At 44.7% G+C, this 26,523-nt stretch overlaps 3 protein-coding genes across 3 annotated transcripts; 2 read left to right on the top strand and 1 right to left on the bottom strand.

The window, feature by feature from the left end:
- The first annotated feature begins 790 nt into the window (after positions 1–790).
- LOC125530162 (GTP-binding nuclear protein Ran-2) lies at positions 791–3,374 on the top strand. Its single transcript, XM_048694573.1, has 8 exons — positions 791–947; positions 1,037–1,106; positions 1,990–2,046; positions 2,126–2,243; positions 2,420–2,509; positions 2,600–2,779; positions 2,865–2,942; positions 3,040–3,374. Exons 1-8 carry the CDS (start codon positions 945–947, stop codon positions 3,107–3,109), a joined length of 666 nt encoding a protein of 221 aa, XP_048550530.1. The 5' UTR covers positions 791–944; the 3' UTR covers positions 3,110–3,374.
- Positions 3,375–7,209: 3,835 nt separating this feature from the next.
- LOC125530156 (malate dehydrogenase 1, mitochondrial) lies at positions 7,210–11,745 on the top strand. The gene is made up of 7 exons (XM_048694563.2): positions 7,210–7,592; positions 7,670–7,843; positions 9,060–9,228; positions 9,334–9,395; positions 9,723–9,847; positions 10,759–10,876; positions 11,343–11,745. The coding sequence occupies exons 1-7, from the start codon at positions 7,356–7,358 to the stop codon at positions 11,481–11,483; spliced, it is 1,026 nt and encodes a 341-aa protein (XP_048550520.2). The 5' UTR covers positions 7,210–7,355; the 3' UTR covers positions 11,484–11,745.
- A 10,408-nt stretch (positions 11,746–22,153) lies between these two features.
- Positions 22,154–23,265, bottom strand: LOC147992854 (uncharacterized). The gene is made up of 4 exons (XM_087539157.1): positions 23,128–23,265; positions 22,745–23,039; positions 22,452–22,666; positions 22,154–22,348 (listed from the first exon to the last, which is right to left on the bottom strand). Exons 1-4 carry the CDS (start codon positions 23,263–23,265, stop codon positions 22,154–22,156), a joined length of 843 nt encoding a protein of 280 aa, XP_087395283.1.
- Positions 23,266–26,523: the final 3,258 nt, after the last annotated feature.

Genomic DNA, 26,523 nt, shown 5'->3' with positions numbered 1-26,523 from the left:
GGAGGAGACGTCCTCGTTGACGACGAGGCGCTTACGGTAACTTCTTAAATCTTAAGATGATATGCCAGCTTAGTCTCTCAAAGGTGGTCATAGGGGTAGGACGTGCGTGTGTACATTCATATGGGTGAGTGTATGTGCAAAGCACGAGCGTTTGCGTCTGTATTGTGTTAAAAGAACCCCTAATCGCCTATGAAACACCTACTACGCCGGGTACGTGCAGACATTTGTTAGGCATCGTTGCAAAAACGATTGGTTGTTGAGTATTTTTTTTAGAATTAGTTGGTTGTTGAGTTGAGACACAAACTTAAAAAAAATGAGACCAACTCAAGGGGTAATTTTCGTTGGCATTTTTTTATATAGAAGAAACTTCACAAACACCGCGTGTTCGAGTCGAGACTCGAACTTGAATGGGCTGACAGCAATCTCAACTGTCCAGCCAACGGGTCGACGCCCATCAGTATTGAAAAGAAAAGAAAACCTCACCAGTACCACTCCCTCGGGCCCAAGTGTGTGTGAAAGTGGGGGGACGAATTCAGCCGCCCGGTTCACGATACGTGGACCGACCGTTCTTTCTGGAATTGTGGAGCACAGAAAAGAAGGCAGCCCAGGACGCGCCGCCCCGCTCCCCGACCCAACGGCAGCACCCGGATCGGACGGCCGGGAACCTCGCGTGGGACGAAAGCTAATCGACCCCCGCCCCCGCTGCGATCCGCCGCCCACCGCCGATCCTGCGGCCACCATTCCTGCGTCCATCCAAAGCTAACCAACCCCCCCCCCACACGCGCCCCGCACACAAAAAAATAAAATTCCATTCCCCACAAAAAAAACCCTATATAAAACCCCCCATCCTCCGCCTCCCCCAACTCCGATTCGAAATACTCCTCCTCCACCTAGGGTTTTGCTGCCTCCCTCCCCCACCGCCGCCGTCGCCGCCCGCGTCCACCATGGTGAGTCCGGCGCTCACGGTTTCCGATTGATTCCGCTGCGTCTGGCGTTGGATCCGGGCCTGATCTGTTTCGATTTGGCTTTGTCGCAGGCGCTGCCGAACCAGAACACCGTCGATTACCCCAGCTTCAAGCTCGTCATCGTCGGCGATGGCGGGACTGGTGAGCCTCCTTCTCCCCTTACTCTCGTTCGTTGTGGTTGTGGTAGATTAGGCCGTGATCTGTCCGATGCGCCTGCTTGTTGCCGTCGTTGCGGCGAGATCTGGCTCAGTTACCAGTTTGCCTGGCCTCCGGATGGAATCTGACGCCCTATTAGGTGTTGGGGATTGCGGGGGCGACCCTAATCCGTGCCACGAAAGGGTTTCGTGGTTGGTCCTGCCGTAGGGAATCAGTTTTCGATGCTTTCCGTTTTGGAAAGCAGGGAAAACAGAGTTAGTAATTGCGAAAGGGATTTAGATCATGGAGGTCTCGATGCTTTTGCATCATATATTTTACCAATAGACTATGTCTGTCAGATTGAACCTCTTCTTATAAGCAGTTGCTCCAATAGTTTATAGCAACTGAATATAGAGTGAAAAATTACCAGCAGATTCTATGTATTAAAAGGATTATTTGAACAGGGGAGTGTGTGTTCTTTGAATTATTATTAGATCGGACATTACTGAAAGGCAAAGATGGAGTAACATTACTGTTTATGAAATGTTCCATTTTTCATGCACCAGTGTAAAAGGTCTGCCTATTAGAATTGTGTTTAGGTGCAATGGAAGACCTAATTTGAAGTAATAGTTGTGCTTACAAATGAAAATTCCCTTGATATCTAAATAGTTTTGTCTCAGTTCTGAATCACTTTAGTGCCATCTGCTAGATTGGTATCTCATGCATCATGTATGCTAATCAAAACATGAACCTACCATAGCATTGCTCAATTGCAATTGTCAGTATTTTTTTTACTGCTCAGCCCTTTCTTCATTAGCATCCTGCTTTGCCTGGTTATCCTTCTCCAACCATTGACAGCAGAGGTTCTGATGCTGTTATCTGTTTGCAGGCAAAACCACATTTGTGAAGAGGCATCTCACTGGAGAGTTTGAGAAGAAATACGAACGTATGTGTATTCTCTTCTGCACCTATGCCGCTTGGCATGCATCATGTCTAAGAAATTCATCATTTTTTCCCTTTTGCAGCCACCATTGGTGTTGAAGTTCACCCGTTGGATTTCACCACTAACTGTGGAAAGATCCGTTTCTACTGCTGGGACACTGCTGGGCAAGAGAAGTTTGGTGGCCTTAGGGATGGATACTAGTAAGTGTTTTGTGGTGGATTTTAGCTATTTTTTTCTGCACATGACTGTTGTGTAGCTGTCTAAATAGTAGATGTATTTGTTAGGGTGTATTTATTTCCTTCGATTTATCAGTATAATGCTTACCTTATTGTTTCTATTTGTTTGACTGATATTTCTTTCTTAATTATTTGTGCAGTATCCATGGTCAGTGTGCGATTATCATGTTTGATGTCACTTCAAGGCTGACCTACAAGAATGTTCCTACGTGGCACAGGGACTTGTGCAGGTTTGCTTCTGAAGCAATCATCTCTACTTCACCGAATCTGATATTGTGCTATCATTAGAGTTCTGATGTCTGTATATTAACCTGTTGCAGGGTTTGTGAGAACATCCCCATTGTGCTGTGTGGCAACAAGGTTGATGTGAAGAACAGGCAGGTTAAGGCCAAGCAGGTGACATTCCACAGGAAGAAGAACCTCCAGTACTATGAAATCTCTGCCAAGAGCAACTACAACTTTGAGAAGCCCTTCCTTTACCTTGCTAGGAAGCTGGCTGGGTAATTTTCTTTCATCCCCATTGCTTTCCTTTGCCTGTAATATTGCATCATTGTTCTTGTACTAAGGCTTTTTTGCTGATGTCAGTGATCCCAACATCCACTTCGTCGAAGCAGTGGCCCTTAAGCCTCCGGAAGTGACCTTCGACTTGGCCATGCAGCAACAGTAAGTGACTTGTTCACTGGGATTGTTCATGTTCAGTTTGTATGTTCAAATGAATGAAGTAGTGGATTGCTCATTTGCTTTTTTGCGACTTCTGTAGGCACGAGGCTGAGCTTGCGGCTGCAGCGGCACAGCCACTGCCTGATGACGATGACGATCTGATCGAGTAGAGAGAGGATCATGAGTCTGTCTTATCAATCAATACTTTGAGAGCCAGAGACTATGCGAGTCGGTTTTAGGTTGAAGGCTTGATTTGGAGTAGTCAAGCCGGATGTTTTTCCTGTCTGCCTTGCCTTGTCTGGTGGGCTGCAAACTGTTTGTGTGACATTGATCTACATCATGTTGCTTGCCATGGATTTGTTGTTGGCCACCTTGATGGTTCATCAGTATTATTATGCCTGTTGGCTCAATGTGTGGATCATATATTTATCTTGAGCATCTGTGTGCTTGCTATGCGCTTGGTTTTGTTATTATAGGTTCGCTGCCGGACTATGTCAATGGCCAGGTAGGCACTCGCTACACTTTTTTTTTAGAGCTGGTGATTTTGTTTATCTCAGATAAACACAATTTGCGGTAGCACAGCCCTCTGTTGAAGAGCTCGGTCTAATCAGCATTTCCGATGATGTTGAACTTCTTAATATTTAAATCATTAAGACAATTCAATTTATTGACTGGGTAAATTGAAGCCCAAAAGAAGGAAGTAGTTCTGCGGCCAAGGCCCCTGCCATTTGGCTAGTAGTTCTGCTGAAGCTTGAATTGCTCTTACGGCTGACATCTAAAATTTTGCTTCATGCAGCCAATTCAACACCCATGTGCCTACCTGGCCATTGACATAGTCCTACTCGTCTTGCTATCCGGCCGTTGCCCTCTTTTGCTTATACTGATGCTAGGGGCCAAGGACACCTCCAAGCAAAACAGAGGGAGTTCCCATATTCTAGGATTCAATGAAATTGTGCATCTTGGCCGGAATGAGCATTCCCATCACATAGCCCTACAGAGTTAAGACAACCTCTTCGAGTGGAATAGAGGGTAAGCGAAGATACACCTCTATGCAGCCCAATTGAAGCACGTTCCGTCGACAAGCATGACACTAGTGCAAAGCTAAGAGATGTGTAATTAGCATGGTGGTGCTTGAGAGAACAAGAAGCAACACACAAGAATGACCAACTTAAAAGAGGGTGATGCTTACACCAAGTTCTACAACCGGATCAACGCGAGGACAAGAATAAAAATCACATCCATAGGGTAAGCACAATCTTGATTGGGTCATCGAGCATGAACAAAAAGATACTTCTCCGATGCCATGGGAAAAGAGGGCTCTAGACCAAAAGATTTCAACAGGGAGGAGCTCAACCTTGACACACGGGACTTGCATGACCTTGAGGCCCCTTTCACCAAGGAGGAGGTGTGAGAGGCCATCAATCAAATGCCAAATGACAAGGCACCCGCGGTGGATGGGTTCATCGGGCATTTTTTTGGAAGTGTTTGGGACATTGTTAAGGTTGAAGTCATGAGAGCCAACCATAATTTTGGTAACCTCCATGGTGCAAATCTCCAATGGTTAAACTCTGTAAACATTGTGCTTTTACCCTAGAAAGAGGGTGTGGAAGAGATCATCGACTATGTGCCTATTAGCCTCATTTATGCCCTTGCAAAAATCATTGCTAAGATACTAGCCATCCGGCTTAGTATGCACATGAACTCTCTTGTTTCTAATGCCTGAAGTGTGTTTATCAAGAGAAGGGCATTCATAAGAATTTAATGTACGTGAGGAATCTTGTCCGCCCGTTGCACACTGGACGACCCTCACTCTTATCTTCAAGCTTGCTTAATATTCGCAAGGCCTTTGACTACATGAAGTAGGAGTACATCACTGCCCTACTCCAAAAAAAGGGTTCCCAAGCAAGTTTAGGGATTGGATCACCGCCCTAATTTGCACATCCTCCTTGAGGATGCTTTTAAACGGGGTGATCGGACCTCCAATCTAGCATGGTCGCGGGTTTCGACAAGGTGACCCCCGCACTCCTTTTCATCATCGCAATCATTCCCCTCCAGCGCGTGCTTGACTTGGCAACAAGGCATGGTCTTCTCCACAAGATCATGGTCGGGGCACCATGGTTAGAACCTCTCTTCATGTAGATGATGCGGGATGTTCATGGCCCCAATCGAGTGTGATATCTATCCACCAACTTCCACAAGAGACCCATGGTCCCAATCGAATGTGGTCATTTTAAACCTTGAACCAATCCTCCAAAGTTTGTCGGCTACTCGTGCTTCCTTACTGATAACATACTTGGGCCTTACGCTTTTGGTTTGGCAACTCAAGAAGGTGGACTTCCAATAGCTCGAGGACAAAATTGCACTAAGTCTTGTCCCTTGTGAATTAAAAATATTACTAACATTGGCCGCTGGTGGTATCCTGGACTAGAGGGTGCTTACCTTACCATCTCCCGACCATCCTGGTCGGGCCAAGGACCCCCTTGGCGGTTAATTACTAGGCCTCTTCGGGCAGCCCATGACATATACAAGAAAGATTCCACAAGGCTTGCACGTAACATGAGGACTCTTCTAAATCCTAGGCCTCTGGTACATTATATAAACCGAGGCTAGGCTAGTCGGTAGAACATATTCTAGATATTCTATAGATTCATTCACACATACGATCTGGAAGTAGATCAATCTATACTTTGTACCCCATCCACAATCAGTACAATACAAGCAGGCGTAGAGTTTTACCTCTTTGAGAGGGCCCGAACCTAGGTAAATACCGTGTCTCCTTTCTGTCTTGTTACCATCGTGCCAAGATCACCAGCTCGGGACCCCCTACCCAAGATCTGCCGGATTTTGCTCCGTTAGTCGCAACGCCCTTGTCAAGTCGGTTATCACCTCGGAAACACACTTCACAGAAGCCAATAAGCTAATGAGAGCTTTTCTTTGGTCGGTGTAAGATAAGACTATTGACACCAAATGCAAAGTCAATTGGGACACCGTGCCCCGCTCCCATGAACTCGGCGGCCTCGGCGTGCCCAGTCTTGAGAAGTTTGCTAGGGCTCTATGATTGTGGTGCCTTGATATGAGTGGAAGGATCCAACCAAGACGTGGGTCGAAAGGGGCAACCCTTGTGATGAAATGGACCTCGATCTATTCTATGCTTCTACTACTATCACCATTGGCAAATGGTGCGTGCAAGTAATAAGGAAGCCCGAGGATATCACACCTCCAACCTTTGAAGTCTCGACAAGAAGGAATTAGACAATGTGAGAAACTCTAAGGAACGGTGCTTGGCTTTCCAAGATCAACATTAACTTCTCGATGGTCCACGATGCTGAATTTATTGCTCCTTGGACTCTACTTCATGATTTCCACCTTGAAGACAATGCCAAAGATGAGATTACTTGGAAGCACACGGAGAGTGGACACTATTCGGCGGCCTTCGCTTATAAGACACAATCTTTAGGGGCCACTCGCTCACCCATGGAGCTCAAGGTTTGGAAGGTTTGTGCACCGCCTGAAGTCAAAGTCTTTGCTTGGCTAGCTATGCAAGATGGGATTTGGCCAACGGTAGATTACCTAAGAGAGGATGGACAAACTATGGCCTTTGTCCTCCTTGTCAAAGAGAGGAAGAATCCGTTGCCCACCTCTTCTCTAAGTGCAGATTCACCTTGGGGCTGTTGAATTTGGTATAGTGGCCCCAACTTGTGTGCATTGACACGTGAACTTGTCACCTGGAGTGCTCAATGAAGAAGTGGCGGGTCAACTTATCAGGGAACAATATCCCCAACAGAAAAAGCCACGACCTCTTTTACCATGCTCATCGGCAGGATTATTTGAAATGAAAGCAATGTGTGCGTCTTCCGGCATACGTCGGCGCCGCCTTTGATTCTGCTTCGCGTCATCGTTTCTATGCGCACAGCGGGTGCTAAGGGTCCGGGAAAACAATACCGCGGTGTAATTCGTAACCGTGGGTAGAAACTAAAAACAAACAAACAAGCTCTATTTTCCTTGTTAATTTATTTAATGGACGAGGCAAACTTTTTGCCATTATTTGCACTTGTGCGCCGGATGGATACCTACCAGTAGTGGCGAGGTGAGTGGCCCGCGCTGGATGCCATCGTGGAGGTGGAGGTCGCTGTGAACAAGCGTATGTGGTGCGCAGGTGGTACCTCGGCCAGCGTTGGTGAAGCAAAGCAACCAAAACCCACCACCACACACACCCACACGGGTGAAATGAAACAAAAGCATCTCATCGCATCGGCGGAGGCGTCAACACTTTGGATCCCATCCACCCCCTTCTGGCCTTCTCCTCCCCTCTTTAAAGCCGCCGCCCCCCCTCTCCATCGACCGCACTTCAGCTGCTGCGACACACACCAGAGCTCAGTCCGTTCGTTCGTTCGTTCGAGCTTAGAGAAGGACGAGATGAGGATGTCGCTGCTGAGATCCGCGTCGCAGCACCTGCGCCGCCGCCGCGACTACTCCTCCGCCTCCGCCTCGCCCGAGCGCAAGGTGGCCATCCTCGGCGCGGCGGGCGGCATCGGCCAGCCGCTGGCGCTGCTCATGAAGCTCAACCCGCTCGTCTCCTCCCTCTCCCTCTACGACATCGCCGCCACGCCCGGCGTCGCCGCCGACGTATCCCACATCAACACCCGCGCCCTGGTGCGTCCCTACTCCCTCTCCCTCCCTCCCTTCGCTAGATCTGTGCGTGAATGGTCCGTCTGATGGTGGCGCTGCAGGTGAAGGGCTTCGTCGGGGACGACCAGCTCGGGGAGGCGCTGGAGGGCGCCGACCTCGTCATCATCCCCGCCGGGGTGCCCCGCAAGCCCGGCATGACCAGGGACGACCTCTTCAAGATCAACGCCGGGATCGTCAAGGGCCTCTGCACCGCCATCGCCAGGCACTGCCCCAACGTAAGCCCTCACCACTCACTCTGCTACCACTGTAGATAGATCTGCAGTTCGGTGGAGGCGACATAGTTAGATTTGGTTGCTAAATGCGGTAACCATACGTTTTGCTGCCTGGAATTGCTTCTACTTGCCGGCGGTTGTAGTATGTTTTGCGTTCATTTCTGATCTGGGGCGTAGGGACAGAGCAGTCAAATTGTTGCATAGGATTGCTCTGTACTAGTAGTCTACAAGAGTTGTCTGCCCAAAATGAACCCAACTGCCACAGCAAAATCAGGCGTTAGTACTTTCCTGCCCGGAATCTGTAGGCTGCTTCTATATAGGGGGCACACTTGGTTCAGGCCTTGCTTTACAGTTTGAGCTTGGCCCTCTTCATTTTTGTTCTCGGGCAGCGCAGTCACATTGTTGCATATGATTGTTGTAGGTAGTAAAACACCTAAAACAATGATTTGCTCCAAAGAATTGAATTGCTGTTGCCAAGCATAATTGCCACTGCCAGTCGGTTGTATGCTTTGCATTCAGCGATGATCTGGGGGAGAGCAGTCACGTAGTTGCATCATAGGATGACTGCCACTCTGTTTGCCCAGAATGAACCCAACTGCCACTACCAAGTCAGGTGTTTCTTTTCTGCCTCAGTGTTTTAGGCTGTTTGTAGACAGCATGCTTGCTTCAGGCCTTGTTTTACGATTTATGTTCTGGGGCCGTGCAATCACATTGCTGCATATGATTGTTGTAGGTAGTAAAACTCTATCAGCTTTGCTGCCCAAATGCTGTAGGCTGTTTGCTAGGAGGCAAATTTGATTCAGACATTGTTTTGCATTACTGCGATGGCCAAGGTGTGGCATCCATGGGTAGTTCTATTTTCCCACTCAAATGCGCATTCACATCAAAATGCATGTCTTTTTGTATTAGAAGAAATCCAAGAAACTGCAGAACTTGCACAACTGCAATGCAAACAAACTCTATGCTACTCGACGTAAAACTGCTAACTGAAATTAGATAAACGAAAAAAGCAAAAGAAGCAAAGAAAGCTGCTCTAACACTAACACTATCCAGCCATTGGCTCCGGAGGCCTGGCATGACATCATTGTGTAGTTTAAGCATGCTCATGTGTGCGCTACTGTATGTCAAGATGTCAACTGTCGTTTATGAAGTAATATTTTAAATTATACATTATTTATGTAAAAATCTGATTGTGGAATTGTCAATTATGCTTGTTCAGGCTCTCGTCAATATGATCAGCAACCCTGTCAACTCGACTGTCCCAATTGCAGCTGAGGTGTTCAAGAAGGCTGGTACCTATGATGAGAAGAAGCTGTTTGGTGTGACCACTCTTGATGTTGTTCGTGCTAAAACATTCTATGCTGGAAAGGCAAACGTGCCAGTTACTGGTATTAAGATGACCTTTCACTTAATTATAGGGAAATTTGAGATTATGTTGTTAGATTTTATACCTCTGTCATTTCAATCTGAGTTGTTGCTGTGATCTTTTGCAGGGGTGAATGTTCCTGTTGTTGGTGGCCATGCTGGAATCACTATCCTGCCACTGTTCTCACAGGTCTGGCATCTTAGTGGCTTAACTTGTTTTGTTTTATTTCATTCAATATGTGCAAATCTAGCAAAATTGTAAGCACATACTGATAACAAAACTTCATAGCATAGTTGTATAAAATTATTCTGAATGCTGTTGGCAAGTCGTTTTAGCTAATAAAATCTATGTTTTGGATAAGAATCAACAGTATGCCTCTCTAGTGATGCTTATCTTTCATCTGTCAATCACTGAAACACTATGCAACTAATGCTGTTTTAATTTTATGCTATATCTTCCATATGTTTTAACGCCAACGCCTCAAGTTAACAACTCAATTCTTTATATTTGATATAGGCTACTCCTGCAAGTAATGCATTGTCCCATGAGGACCTTCTCGCCCTCACGAAGAGGACACAAGATGGTGGGACGGAAGTTGTTGAAGCGAAGGCTGGAAAGGGCTCAGCAACATTGTCGATGGCGTAAGTCTATGAACACGCACAGACTTTCCTGAGCATGTCCTCTTTCTGCTAGTTTTATGCTCTTGAAAATAACATGCTATTATCCCTGTGTGTCCATGGTTTTTATAGAATATCAAAGTAGCATATTAGTGTTTATACTCTGCAATCAGCATATGACCAACTTCAGTATGCATAACCTACTTGCACTGACTAACTACTGTATTGTAGTTCTTGTATCCATTTGATTGTATCTTCATAGCTGTGCTTTACTGCCAAATACTCCCTGCGTTCCTAAATATTTGTCTTTATAGAGATTTCAACAAGTGATTACATACGGAGCAAAATGAGTGAATCTACACTCTAAAATATGTCTATATACATCCGTATGTGGTAGTCCATTTGAAATCTCTAAAAATACAAATATTTAGGAATGGAGGGAGTATGTACATATGCGAATGTGTTTTCCATTCTGTTTATCAGTAGTTACATGTTCATTCATTGTATAAGTGGCCTTCTTTTTCTTGCGTGTTCATTTTGTTTGGGCCTTCAGTTTAATGTTTTTTTTCAGTGTGATACTTAAACATTTGGTTGCGTAAATTATGTTGCACCCTGGATTTCTGATTTTTTTTTTGGATTACTGACCTATGTACTATTGTAGAGAATATTCTTTACTAAATAGTTTTTTGATCCCACTATTAATCTTCTGCTTTTGCTTTCACGTGAAATGCATACTTAATTCAGTTATGTCCAACATATTGTACTCTTCTGCTCATTTTAGCTGGAAATTACCATCTGAAATGAGACATGGCCATTTTGATCTATGTAGATGAATTCCGTAGCAATCTCTTGTTTTATAGTATCACATTGCTGATCTTAGACTGGACTTCATTATTTGGTTTTCGCTGACAATATTTTATCTTCTGTTTTTCCAGATATGCTGGTGCAGTTTTTGGAGATGCATGCTTGAAGGGGCTCAACGGTGTTCCTGACATCGTAGAGTGCTCTTTTGTCCAATCAACCGTAACAGAGCTGCCATTCTTTGCCTCCAAGGTGATTTCCTGTTGCCCCCATGTAAAAAAGAAAGAAAGAAAGGTTTTTTGTTGTTTCTATATAGTACACAATCATTTGCCTGCATGAAATTTGCTTGCATGCTTATTCCTAGAAGGTGTTGCTATGTTTTTGACTTTGTAAGCAGGTATCCAAAGTGTAGGTTTCTGTTAAATCGTGTGGCCTGTCACAGGCCTGGCAAGACACTCTCGTTGATTCGTAATTTTTTGGTTGATTATTATGTTTATGGAGTTATCATTGTCGTAGAGGGTCAGACATGTCCCATTTGTTATAATAATCGAACTGGCATACCACAATTCACAGATTGTGCTTTGTTTCACATCATCTAAGCCCATTTTTGAAGCCTGAGAAACATGCCTGTGCTGAATGCTATTCCACAACCTGTTAATTTCCGTGAGAAGATCGAGACTTGGTGTGCTGAACACTACTTTCTGTTGGCATTGCACAGGTGAGGCTGGGGAAGAGCGGAGTGGAGGAAGTGATGGGGCTGGGCGAGCTGTCGGCCTTGGAGAAGGAGGGGCTGGAGAGCCTCAAGGGCGAGCTGCTGTCTTCCATCGAGAAGGGTGTCAAGTTCGCGCAGGAGAGCTAGGCGGCGACCTTCTCAGCCTATATCGAACGGTTCACACTTGAACTCATGCAATTTTTGTTCGGCCGCTTTTTTGTTGCCTCCAAACCCGGTTGTGCTGCGGGGCATCGTGGCGTCGTCGTGCTCCACAATAAAATGTACTGGCTTTGATGTCGCCAGACTGAACTGAACCTGTAGTATCAGAAACAGCAGACACCGGTGCCTATGTGTTTACAGCATTTGTACCCGAGATCACGAAGCGAAACTGAAGATTCTGTTGGCATTATATTGTGCCGATCGGCCCCTTGTGTTCTACATACAGGGGTGGGTTTGCCATTCCTCTGTTGAATTGTCGACACCGTTTGTTATCTGTTGAATTGAACTGAATCTGTCGATGCGTGCTTGTTTGGAGATTAAGTAGCAGTCGAGGTGGGTTTGTTACGAAGTGTTGAGAGCTCAGCTCGTACGTTCTGGGTTATCGAATGATGCGTGGCGCGTAGGAGGAGAGCAGTGCCAACTAAACTGTCAATCCAAGTGTGGAAGCAACAGACACCGATGATGGTGATGAACTGGGTTTCTGCCTTTTCTGTTCAGTTGGAGCTTGGAGAAGGCAACTGACCAATGTCTAGTAGTAGTCCATGAACATCAGGGAGCGCGGCGAGAGTGATGAAGGCACAGCCAATTCTGGGCATGGATGACCAAAAACATTCCTGGGTCAACACAACACAGCATGAGCGAAGCAGACAGCAGCTGCCAGTAGATAGATATGCCTACACGGCTGGGTCTCTATCTCAGCCGAATAACCCAACGACCAGCCAATCATGGAGTGAATTCCTCGTATGGAGCATAAGCTTGTGTCGCACGTACACGTTTAAGCCAATCATGGAGTGAATTCGCCGTGCCAATCCCATCAGGCTGAGTGTGCCAAGGACGCGACGTTTAACCTTGCGAATTGCGATGGCGTAAGCAGCTGCTAATGGAAGAAAACCCAATGGCTCTGGCTCTGGCTGTGGCAGGTCGGACGTCAATTTGTGAACTCTTTGGGCAGCTACGTATGCTGCTGGATTTATCCCCCACAAAAAGAAGAGAAGCTGTTGATACTAACTACACACGCAGCAGAGGAAGACGTGAGCCGAGAGGGGACGGCACCATGTCCCCTCCCCAGTAGACCCGCCAAAAACGAAAGGTGACGCTGCCGTCGCCCAAGAAGATGATCAACAGACGCCGTCTCAAGCCTACCACCGCTGACACGGTAACTCGATGGACCGCACGGACACCGTCACGCCCCGACCCCGGCACAAATCCCCGCTCCACAGACTTGATTTTCAGGACGGTACGAGGAACAACCTCGCTCCACATGAGCCACACGGCACGACACGACATGGCAGATTAAGGCCCTCTTCGGATATTCACCGAATCCGTGGAATTAGAGGAGTTGCGGAGCACCTAATTTTCAACTCCAATATTTTAGCCTACAACTCCCTAAGTTCTCCCACTCCGTGCCTATCCACTGAACGTCCTTGTCACATTTTATTTTAAGGGGTGTTAAAAAAACTTGATGTTTCTAAATCGAGGGGAAACGATCATCATTTATTTTTGTCATGCTGTTCATTGCCTTTGATTTGACGGGACGCACAACTCATGTTGCATATACAATTTACCACCACCGACAAGTGTACCGAATCTTCTAGGAAACTGGTTTGGTGGCATGTATCATACTCCGGAAGATCAAATTCATGTGGGAGTTTGTGCCGTTCTTTGGACAATTTGGAATTATCGAAATGCGTGCGTTTTTAACAGATCATGCATTCCTAACTTTTTACAGGTGGTCATCGTGACAATGTGTGTATGAGTGTGTGTTAATGGCTTTTGAGTGCAGCCATCGGAAAATTGCTGCACCGGGTCTGTTCAACCGTATGGGTGTGTCGATGAGCTCATGGTGTTTGGATACCACCCCAAACGGCACACACACATATGCTATTTTGGTTATTTTGCCACGAGCTCCTCGCATATCATTTGACCACAAACGTTGGCACACACCTTGCTCACCCGAGCATCTTGGATTCCAACAAATTTCAGATTTTATTTATTCTGTTTGCTATTTTTTGAATTTACAATTCATTCTAGAGCAGATGTATGTATGTTTTTTCTTTTGCCGCGAGCTCCTCGAACGTCAAAGCACGATGAAAATTTGCATGCACCTTGCACACCTGAGTATCTTCGATGTCATAAAATTTCAGATTTTTTTGGCTATTTTTGTGAATTTATTGTTTATAGATGTAGCATTCATACCGGATGAAACCCGCGTGAGGGACTAAACTTATCCGGTTTTAAAAGTTGAGGAACTGAGTTTTGCTAGTTTTGGAGTGAAGCGGCCATTTTTACACTTTGGAAAAAATTAAGGGATGGAAAATATACTTATGCCTTATTGAAATGATTGCGTGCATGGCTTGATGCAGACGCTGGGTGCTTATACAATTGCTTGTGGCGCGGGCCATCGAGGTGTCGTTGTGCTGCGAGAATAAATTGATGTCGCCAACGTGAACTGATTTGAAGTACCAGAAACAGCAAACGCCGGTGCCACTGTTAACCTGTGCTATCGATGTGTGCTTCTCCAGAGATTCAGAGCAGTGGTTACTGGTTAGGCACTATTGAGATATATCGGTTATTGAATGATGCGTGACGCGTGGGATCAGCGCGAGCTGCCAACCCCAAGTGTGGAAGCAAGAGACACTGACAGTATGCTAATGGATTAAGTCTGCCTTTTCTGGTCAGTTGGATCCTGGAGCATGAAACTGTGGACATTGGCGTGTTGAGTGCACCACCAATTTAGCACATGGATGACCGGAGACGACCAAAGCTTTTAGTTTAGCACAGCATGACCGAAGCAGATTGATAGATATGCCTATACGGTTGGGTCTCTATCTATGCGAACATCCTAACTACTCCGTCGAAGGGCGTTAATTAATTGAAACTAAAGATGGAGCATTAGAAGAATTCATGCACCTTATTCTTGGAAGTACTGATACACCCACGTCCCAGCTCTCGTCTGCGTCGCTCCTGGCGACTCGGCAGGCCGCTACCCTAGCGGCCGCCGAGCCCAGACCTGGTATTTGCCTTGGTCAGGGTCTCTGGCTTTAGATGTTAGGCTTAGAAGTAGCGACATATGTTGTTAAGATAGCGACTTCAGGCATATTGATGTATTATTTTGTAATAAGGTATTTATAAATAATTAATAAAATGACTGCATGCATCTCTCAGATGCAGCAGCCGGGAGGCATCCTCCTTTTCTAAAAAAAATGGAGCATTAACTTTTGCCACATGTTTTAGCCGGTGTGTTTTCTCAAAAAAAAAAACCCAGCGTGTTTTCTAGTCATCAGGTAGTCCCTTTATCGCTGACTTAGTTTCAGAGATAATTAATATGGATCGAAAGGAGTACATGATTTTCTTTCTAGATTCAGTCGATTTTGGGGAGAAGCAAGGCCGAGCCACCCGCTTACAGCATCGCTTAGGCGGAGGCAAGGCAGCGGGACCGGTGCAGGTCAGGGCGGGGAGATCATTGCCATTCCTGGAGGCCGGAGGGAGGGATAGGCGGGGTCCCCTCATGAGCGCACAAGCGGAAGAAGAAAGCCGAGGAAGAAGAACGGTGTCACACCTACGAGGACCATTGGATGCTGATCTAGAAAATCGACTGACTTTTTTTAGACATTAGATCTAATGTTTTTTCAGGCATCTGTTAACTAGATGCTCCCTTTAGCCAATGGATGATGAAGCCGAGCAGTAAATAATCGTTTGCCAATCATGTTTAGTGTACAATGGACGGGACGTTTCACATTGTGAAGGGTGTAAGCAGGTGGTAATGCAAAGTAATGCTTGGAAGTGGCAGTGTGGCTTTGTGAGGTTGCACGTCAATCCGTGAACTCTGCCCGCTCGACGTAAGTAGAAAAGCTAGCTACGCACGCTGTTGGATTTCGACCCAAAAAAGAGGAGAAGCTGTTGATGCTGTCTCTGTAAGACTTTCATTCATACATTCCTATCTTGGGAAACATTCTTTTTTTTTTGGAACGCAAAGGCAAAAGATTTGCCTCATTCATTAATTAAGGGGGGAGACAAGGTTTAAGTCGGAGCCACATGAGGCCCACTGAATACAAAGTCATTACTCTCGCGGTATCAAATTACTCAGGCGTTTCGCACCCGCTAGCACCCAGAGCCTAGCTTCCTCCTTCAAGTTTCGCAAGATAATTTGGGGGGCGTCGATTTCTTCTGGAAGACCCTTGCATTTCTCTCATTCCAAATAGTCCAGGTGGTGAGCAAGGTGAGGGTCGCCATAGCCTTGCTGCGCCTGGCCATATGAGTCCACCAACTACTGAGAGAGTGATGAGCCGCCCACTGGTTGGTGTTGATATCGCCAATTTGCAACCAATCTCTAATCAGCCTTCACAACCGCATAGTGTACCGACATCTGTAGAAAAGGTGAGCGGCGGACTCGAACTCCCTCTTGCATAACGGGCAGAGACCACAATTTTGCATCCCGCGCCGCTCTAGGCGGTCAGCCGTCCACACCCTATTTTGGATGGCTAGCCATGCGAAGAATTTGACCTTGGGGGTGCCCAGACTTTCCAAATGACCTTGTTCATGGGCGTGAGGATAGCTCCCATGAATTGCGCCTTATATGCTGATTTGGCCGAGTATTCCCCATTAGGGGAGAGCTTCCAAATGATGGTGTCATGGACGTCTTGGGAGATGTTTATATGAGAGAGCAGAGACCACAGTTCAACGAATTGAGTCACATGATTCCAAGTCAGCTCACAATGCATGTCGATGGCCTTGATCCATGCATCATCGTGCAAGGCCCTACTAACCTTCCAACTTTTGCGCTTCGAGATCTTGTATATGAGGGGTGCAACATCAATTGGCTTCTTGCCGCTGAGCCACGGTGCGTCCCAAAATGGCGTCCTTTCCCCATTGCCAATTGTGATGGTGGTGAGAGCATAAAAAAGATCCATGTCCTCTTTGTCGCATGGGTTTCCCGAACCAACCCAAATCTTTGTTGGGTCATGCCACTCATACCATGGCCAACGCAACCGGAGAGCTCTGGCAAATTTGTCAAGATATAAGACACCTAATCCTCCTAGGTGAGTAGGCCTACAGACCGTTTCCCAATTAACCTTGCACTTCCCTCCGGAGACCTTTTTCGTGCCCGCCCAAAGGTAAGCACGCTCAATCTTGTTGATGCTCTGGAGAACGGATGGTGGCACAATGAGTGGGGTGAGGTGGTGGATGGCCTGGGAGGTGAGGACCGACTTCACAAGAGCCCCACGTCCAATGGAGGTGATATGCATGCCCTCCCAAGGCACAAGCTTGTTCGCAATTTTGTCCTCCAGGTGTTGGTAGTCCACTCGCTTAAGTTGCCAAATAGAAAGCGGCAATCCGAGATATCTCATGGGGAAAGAAGCTCGAGTGGCTGGCATGTCCTCAAGTATGGCGTCCAAATCCAAGTGTCGACACCGAATAGGCACCACGGAGCTCTTGTGAAAGTTTGTGTGCATCCCTGTGACCTCACCAAACCCCTCCAGGATGTCGGCCAGGTTTCTAATATCCTCCCGAATTGGCGCCACAAAGACAGCCGCGTCGTCAGCATAGAGTGATGTCCGAATAATGGTGCCACGCCCTCTAATCTTGTGCAGAAGCCCAATCCGAGTGGCTGAGTTGAGCAGTTGTTGTAGCGGGTCAATCGCAATAACAAAAAGAAGCGGTGACATCGAGTCTCCTTGCCGTAGGCCCTTCCCGTGGCTAATCGGAGAACCGGGAACCCCATTGAGGAGCACCCGTGATGATGAGGTGCTAAGAAGGGCAGCAATCCAGTCACGAAATCTGCTAGGGAAGCCGCGCCGCTGAAGAATATCAAGGACATATTCCCACCGGACCGAGTCAAAAGCTTTTCGGATGTCCAGTTTGAAAAGGAGTGATGGAGTCTTATTCTTGTGGAGGCGGCGTGTAAGGGGAAACATTCAGGAGCACACATGTTGCGAATGGACTCGCCGAAGACAAAACACGCTGCCATAATACGTTGATGTCGCGGACAAAAATAACCAACCAGTGCCGTCTCCAACCCGCCGCTGGCTGATGTGATAACTGGATGGATCACACATACATCCACGACGAACTTGATGCTGGTTTCTTTAGTGGAAATCAGAAGGGGCGAGCTCTTCTTTTATTAAAAAAATAATAAAAATACATCCACGACCACGCATCACAATTTTTCCCGAATTAACCTACTACGCCCCGACATGACGCCCGGCTCCACATATTTTCAAGGAGGTATGAGGAACACCCTTGCTCTGCTCGACCCGCACGACACGTCGACAAGTAAAAAAAAAGGAGCTGTCGTTCTACATCCACGATTAGGGCATCTCCAACACCATCGGCTGAACCTTTTCTATATGTTTGGACCGGACTATCCAAACACTCTTAGGCTTTCAATGTGGTCATTCATTTTAGGTCAGACCGTTTCTTATGTTTGAAATTCCTCAGGTCACTCAGAACAGGGAGACAGCCTAGGAAAGTATGATGTCCTTTACTTTTTTTTGATTGAAAGGGGTCTTTTCCACGATTTCATTAATGGAACCAAACAGTCGTATCATACATCCAAAACGCAAACACCACCAAAGTTTAAGATAAGACTGGGGAAGCAACAAAGCCCCAACACGCCACATCCCCTCACCCCGAGATACATGTAAGGAGGGATAGGCAAGCAAAACAACCTTTGAAACTAGATCAAACTCTCTCTAGCGCGCCCTACTCCAAAGCCTCAGAGTAACAACATATCAACCATTTTCCAGTCTTGGAACCCATGATGCGCATTCTCTTCGTGCTTGGAAGATTTCACTGGTGACTCGATCCAGCAGTTTTGCGGACCATTGTAGCCCCAGGTTTGCGTCCTCCCTCACCTGCAAAGAGCTTCACTCATTAATCCAATATGACATTTTGAAAATAACAACACTAGGATCAGATGGCTAAACATGTTGAAAGCAAGCCAAATTCCTGGTTTTCCAGATACTTCAAACTAAATCAGTTACCCCACAGAAAATAGTTTCCTTTTCTCCAAACCTACCCCTCCAAGCCAATCATTAAAACATGTGTCCATGTCATAGAAGTTACATGGGATTCCCACACTGCAACTCACCACATTCCACACGTATCTAGCAAGGGGGCATTGGAAGAAAAGATGATTAATTGATTCTTTTTCCCATAAAATAAACATTGTTCTTCACATCCCCCCACCATGCAAGAGAACACCCCTAGTTAGTATGATTTTTTTCAAAACCAGCCACAGGAATGTTCTAACTCTGGGACAGTCCTCCACAATCTGCAATGCAAAATAAAAGGATTTGACATTGAAGATTCCCGACACAACCAACATCCAAGATAGCTTATCTTCCTCATCATTCAAAGTAACTTGTCCACAAAGACTCAACGGATTCTGCTATTGAATTGCTTTATCTCCAACCAGAGCTCTACGAAAACGGAGACTTACAAGGCCAGAGGCAAAAACATCATTGACTGTCATATTTAGATTCTGCGAGATGTTATATCAACTAGGGAAAGTAGTAGAGAAGCTCTCTTTGCTCAGCCATTTATCTTCCCAAAATCTAGTTTTCTTTCCATTTCCAACACATAACTTGCAACAAGATAAAAATAGGTCTTTACATTTCAGCAGAGCTTGCTAAACATGTGAGTCACCTTATATTCTTTGCACTTGTCCAAGAGTAGATTTTCCAATATATTTGTCCCACAAAACTCTCTGTCATAACCATTTTCATTGAAAAGTTTCCACAGCCAGAGCAATATTCATGATGTCTAGATTTAAAACTCCTAAATCACCTAAATCTTTAGGTCTACATACTTTATCCCAAGCCACTAAATGATATTTCTGTTTATCTTTTTCATCACTCCAAAGAAACTAGCTCTGGGCCTATCTAGATTTTTCTTGACCCCCTGGGAAGTCCATAAAAGGAAAGCATGAAAAGATCCAAGCAAGTCAAAGAAGAGTTAATAATCGCTGTTTTGCCAGCAATATTAAGAAGTCTACCCAACCAGCCACCCATTCTCTTTTCCATTTTACAAGGGTTCCAATCACTTTTCTTCAGCCTTTTTTCGATCGACTGGATGCCTAAATATTTTAAAGGTAGAGATCCTTTTTTGCAAGATAGTATCTCTTCAAATTGTTTAATTCTATCCTCTTCCATTCCAAGACAGATTACTTCACTTTTTTGAAAATTATTTTTTCAAACCAGACATAATTTCAAACATGCTCATAATTCTTTTCACATTTCTAGCTTGAGCTAAATCACTTGGAATAAAATGATGGTGTCATCTGCATATTGCAGAATGGACACATCATTATCCTTATGATTTTTAGCAAGCCCACTAATCAGACCTTGTTCCACAACTCTGTAAAATCAAACTGCCAAATTGTCCACAACAAGATCAAAGAGCAGGGATACATAGAGCCCCCTTGTCTTAAACCTTGATGGGTTTTGAAATAGGTCCCAATCTCACCATTCACCTTAACAACTACCTTACCTCCAGAAATATTTGTCATCACCCAATCAATCCATTTATCAGGGATTTTTTCCATTTTAAGTGTTTTAAAGAGAAAACTCCATTTGACTTTGTCAAACGCTTTTTTCAAAATCAATCTTAAAAAGCATACGTGACTTTCTTTTTTTATGCATGGAATTCAGAGTTTCATGCAAAACCAACACCCCTCCAAAATATATCTACCTTTTATAAACGCAGTTTGGTAGGTCCTGATCACACCAGTAATTATTAAAATCAGTCTATTAACCAAGATCTTTGTGAAAATCTTGAAAATAACATTCAAAAGACATATTGGTCTATATTTTTGAATCCTTTCTGCATCACTCCCCTTAGTCAAGAGTGAAATTACCCCATAGTTTAGCCTGTCCAGGTTTAATCTATGACCATAAAACTCCTCTAGTAATGCAAATAGATCTATTTTAACAAGCTCCTAGAAATGCTAGTAAAATTCAATTTTAAAACCATCTGGTCCAACAGCTTTATTTTTCTCCATACCAAAATAGCTCCCTTCAACTCCTCAAGTGTGAATTTCTTAGTGGAGAATTTTGTTCTTCCTCATTAAGTGTTTCCACACCACTATAATTTATCCCTAAAATTTTGATCTCTGGCTCACTAAATAATTTTTTTGTAGAAATTGGTAATGTATTATTTTAGATTATCCTGTCCCTCAATCACCACCTTCATCCTGTATCAACTTAACAATTTTATTTTCCCTAAGCCTCACATTTTCCTTAGCATGATAATATTTAGTGTTTGAATCTCGTTCAAACAACTCTTTATTATGAGATCTTTGGAGCCATTTTGCTTCCTCTTCCTTCAGGATTATCTTCAAACTATCCTGACAGTCTTTTTTATACTTTCTATCTTCCTCCTTCAAACTTTTCTTTCCCCCCAGTTTATCCAGTCTATCTATCTCTTCAATCAGATTTTTTTGCTTTCTAAACAATGCTTCAATATTCAAATTCCACCCTTTTAAAACTTTCCTAAGATTTCTCATTTTATTTTGCATCTTATCCAACAGAGAATTCCCAGGATAATCTTCCACACTTTCCCCTAGTTTATCCAGTCTATCTATCTCTTTAATCAGATTTTTTCTGCCTTCTAGACAATGCTTCAATATGAAAATTCCACCCTTTAAAAATTTCCTAATATTTCTCATTTTATTTTGCATCTTATCCAAAAGAGAATTCCTAGGATAATCTTCGACACCTTTTCAACCACCCCATCTTGGTCTTGTCTCTGGAACCAACTATTTTCAAAGTTGAAAGTATATTTTTTGACGAAGGATGGATTTTATTGACTCAAAATGAAGCGTCAAGTTGATACAAACACGATGAGAACACACCCAACCTATGCATAAATAAGATGCACACAATCAACACCAACACACACAAACACTACTAGGGAAAAGCCTAGCAGTAGCGCGGGGTGCCGCACTACTGATAAGGCGCTACAACTAAAGGTTAGCAGTAGCGTTGGTCAACACACGCTGCTACTATAAGTACTTAGTAGTAGCGAGTTTTTCGTAACGCGCTATTGGTAAGTACTAGCAGCGCGCCTCTGCACCCGCGCTACTACTATTATTGCGTATTCTATTTATTTTTCATTTTATGTTGTATTCATACACCATTATACAAGTTTTCATACAGTAGCAATTTATATATTACTTTTACATCATAATGAGTTATTACATCACTGGGTGAAAGAACTGTGGACTAGTTTCAAGTGGATGGATCCATCCACTTGAAACTAATCCACGTTTCTTTCACCCAATGATATAAATCATCATCATCATCACATCATTAACAACTTATCATCATAATACATCATTGTCATATAACACCTCCTCATGATCATCATTTTCATCAATGAGACATCATATAGCAAGTTGGTCACTAGTCATAATCACAACTCCTCCTCCTCCTCATCAACTCTAACACATTGTAGCACATAATAACACATTGTACCTAGGACCTACTCCTCTCTCATAGGACTTACTACCTTCTCTTAGATAAAATAGCATAAAACAAGATAGGCCCTGACTCTCCATTATGGAGAATGGAGATTATCCTATCTCCAATTCTTGCACTTCACACAATGTTGCTTCCAAGTAGCTCCCTATGACTGACCATACATTTTTTCCAATCTTTGATTGTCATGTCTCCATCGGTTTTAGAAATCCGGTATGAACATGAGTGATTCGTAGGATGACCTGGACATAAGTTCAAAACATCAAGGTGACCTTTCGGAAACATCAGATGAGGCACACAATCCTTTGGGATTTTCTGTTGAAAAACATAGTAATAACTTTGTAGTTAGCAATGTAGTTGAGTTTTAGAAGAATTTATGCAAAAGATGCACGGATGTCATAATAGTAAAGAATCTTACCATGGCATCTCCATGGATGTTACCATAGTTCAACACGTGCACTAGTGGCACGTATTGACCATAACCTGAAGGAGTTTGATAATAGATATTGTAATTCTCAAGATCAGTAATAAATGGGATCAGATGATTTTTCTCCCGATAAGTTAATTCTGAGCCATCAGTGTAGTAGGTTGTGTCTACCATCTTCCGCACATTCTTTGAAGAATGAAAATAAGCTATCAATGGAAATAAGCTTTCAACTATTTTGAAATAAACAATATAAATTACTTAATAACTATGTTTGAGAAACTCACATAGCAGTAGAATTGGAAGCGTATCAGCAAGGACCCAAATGTCCATATTGTCTTGGGCGATGTCAGGATCACCAAGATCCATGGTGACAAGCATACCCTCATGAAAATCATACATCTTGCAAACCGCTTCCCAATTCGGGCAACCAAAATGGGTTACGCTCTCAGAATTGTGTAGATTTACATCAAAATCCATACCATGATGGGTCCTTAGGTGAATTTTCTTTGTTCCCATACTTTCACGATCTTCAAAATCCATCCTCTCCAAGACATAGCGTCTTGCATGACATGGGATAAGCTAGTCGAATTGTAAAGGACGAAAATTACACGTTGAAGTAGTAGAAGTCGTGCTTGATTACGAAAAGACACTTGTTGTCGTTGCATACCGTTTCAACATCTAAGGTCTCCTGGAGCTTCATGCTGAAGCGCCGACCTTCCTCCAGGTGAGACCTATCACACAGACCCCGGTCGTCGTTGCACCAGTCGCACTCCCCTGGGAGACTTTCGTCGTCCGATGACGACATTTCTTAGGTTCATAATTCAAAGATTAAATTTGTAAAATTAAATATATGTACTAGAAAAACTAAATTAGATCATTATTATTCATCACGGGTTGACTATCGGTTTGCCGAGTATTTTCTTGAAAACTCTCAGCTCATGTGGTGTATACATTCGACCTCTCATATATGGTGGAGACTCTCCCTCACTGATTCCTCTCTGACATTTGCGACCGTCGGTGATGGTCATTACTCCTCCTTCCCCTAGTGCAAAACAAAGGTCTAACACAAGGAGAAGAAGGAGAAACGACCCCCACGACAATAGTCGGGATTCTTCGTCCTCTCTCATATATGGTGGATACACTCCCTCACTGATTTTTCGACCGTCGGTGATGATCGTTATTCCTCCTTCCCCTAGTGAATAACAAAGGTCTAGCGCAAGGAGAAGAAGGAAAAAAGACCCCCACGACAACAGTCGGGATTCTTCTTCTCTCATATATGGTGCAGACTTTCTCCCTCACTCATTTGTTGACTGTCATGTATGGAGCCTCGACAGACTTAAAGTCAACCCAAAATGTCGTTTAATTACGTTTCTAGAAAATACAGGCCACTCGATATTTCCTACATATTCTAGCACAAGTCATGCCAAAATTCACGGAAAAATCTGGCATGACCTTTGCTAAAAAAGGACATATCGAGCGCCTGACATTTGCCGGAACAGAAATTAATCAACACTCCGGCAAATCATAGGCCACTCGGAGGTGTAACCTGCAAACATGGCCGACCACTTGGGCAAGCACGTATCCTATTTGAGCAACACAAGACATACATGTTTATATCTACATCATATGAGCATTCAAACTTGATGGTCATTGCATTTCAATGGTTGAAAATATGAACAAAAACATTTCAAAATATCTTATGGGACTCATATTGACATGGAGATTTGCCTGGTCTCACCTCGAGGTTGGAGGGGGTCGGTGACGGGGACGACGGCGGGGATGATGGAGGGCTCCTTGATTTCTGCAAAAACAAAAACCCTATAAGCTATCAACTAATCAAATGCATACGCCTTGCATAGTGCTCTCCAATTTGAGCATTCAAAATAGGACTAGTTCTCCAATTTCAGCATTCAATAAGCAAAACCAAATCGTAAAATAAATTAATATTCAAATTAGCATGCATTCAATAAGCAAAACTAAATCATCTTTGGGATCCATACATCGTCGAATATTATCACTAATACATCTCGAATAGTATCATACATATAACATCACTAATACATCTCGAATAGTATCATACATATAACATCACTAATACAACTAATACCCTAGAGAATAATGGGTATCGGCGCGGACGGTGGACACCCAAAGAGAAGGAACCATCACAGGATCATAGCTCCAATGAGATCCCTGAAGAACCTGCCAGGTATTGGAGAACCTGCCCTCCAACACAACCATGTAGCGACAGACGTGCTCGTCTTCCTCGTTGGCACGGTGACGTACCACCTCCGCGGGGTCCTCAAGCCTTCGCACCGTCACTGGCCCACACGACCGCCACCAAAGAAGGTTCAGGTCAACGACAGGCTGGCTCCTCACCAAGCTACGCCCCCTGGCAGGTAGCACCTCCCAGTACCAGCCCGGCGGAGCCCAGTCCCGGACATGTCCCCTCTGATCAAGCATGCCTCCTCCATCGAGTCGACGACGAGGATGCGGGATAGGCATCGTCGACGTTGATGCGGGAATAATTGCTTTAACTAAAAAAATAACAACAAATGTGACATGTTCAAAATATGACATGTCCACTTCAAAACGAATCAATCTAGAATTCTGTTAAATACACCTAAAAATAAACTAGTTCTATTAATTTTCTTACTAAAAATAAACTAGTTCTATAGTAAAATTTTAATTAGACTAGTTCTATTAATTCAACTAGTTCAACTAAGCACTTACTATAAATAAAAATAAACTAGTTCTTACTAAAAATAAACTAGTTCAACTAGTTTTATTAATTTTCTTACTAATTCTATTAAACACTTACTAAAAACAGTAAAAAACTACATTATACAATAGTAAAAAACTACAGTAAAAAACAGAAAAATAGAGATGGAGGGAGGAGGGAGGAGGAGGGAGGACAGAGGAGGGGGAAGAGGGCGGTGGGATCGGAGGAGAGAGGAGGAGGGAGGGAGTAGGGGGTGGGAGGAGGGAGGAGAGAGGAGGGGGAGGGGGGCAGTGGGAGGAGGGCTGCCGGCGGAGGAGGGAGGAGGGAGGAGGGGCGGCCGGAGGAGGAGAGAGGAGGGGGCGGCTGGAGGAGGAGGGAGGAGGGAGGGGAGGAGGAAGGAGGGAGGAGGAGGGATGGAGGGAGTACCTCGGTGGAGGAGGAGCAGCGCGGCGGCGGCGGCGGACGACGGGGCGTGCGGGGGGAGAGTGACTGAGAGGGAGAGTGAGGGGGTCGGCCACGTGGGGGCGATAAGATAGGGTTAGTAGTAGCACGGGTTCGAGAAAAGCGCTACTGCTACGGAGCATAGCAGTAGCGCTAGGTACCGATACACGCTGCTGCTAAGTGGGGCTAGTCATGTGCGCCCAATTCAAGTTTAGCAACAACGTGTTTTGCTAGTACGCGCTACGGCTAAAGTGATAGCAGTAGCGCCGTTTTCCTACATGCGCTACTACTAAGTAGCAGTAGCGCCTCATTTTGTCCAACGCTATTGCTAAGATGTTGTGTATAAGGTTTTCCCTAGTAGTGAAAACCCGCTAGCAAATAACAAAGTCATATAAGACCAAAGCTAGCCTAATCGAGAGAAAAACCAGAAGCGAATAAATCCGCGATCGACAAACTACAACAATGACCATATTCACACCAACCATCTCATGATAGCATAAGGACATCGGGGTTCTTCAACAGCAACGCCTTCATGAAAGGAGCGACGCCGTCACTGGATCCAACCACCATTGGTCAGACTCTAGGTTTTCACCATGAAGAATTAGTCTAAGCATATACGAGCAACACCTTCAACAAGGGAATGACCACTCATGTTAGACATAGGTTTTCATCTCGGAGCTCGAGACCGGGTACTCGAGATGCATCACCACCAAAGTCAATCATATATTATCGCCACCGCTTTTCCATGATCCTACCAGCTGCATGTCGCCGCAGTACAACCATATCCTCTGCGTCAAGTCGTTGTCCATAGGTTGCATCTCACCGCCGAACGAAACCACCGGATTTGAAGAGAGTAATCCTGCGAATATCTTTCGGTGGCCATCACAATCCGCAATGAGACCG

This window comes from Triticum urartu, chromosome 1A (assembly GCF_056163025.1).
Source record: "Triticum urartu cultivar PI428250 chromosome 1A, HENAU_Tu73, whole genome shotgun sequence".
In the NCBI taxonomy this organism is placed as follows: domain Eukaryota; kingdom Viridiplantae; phylum Streptophyta; class Magnoliopsida; order Poales; family Poaceae; genus Triticum; species Triticum urartu.
The sequence above is the reverse complement of the archived record's forward strand: the minus strand, read 5'-3'. Positions and strand labels throughout refer to the sequence as shown.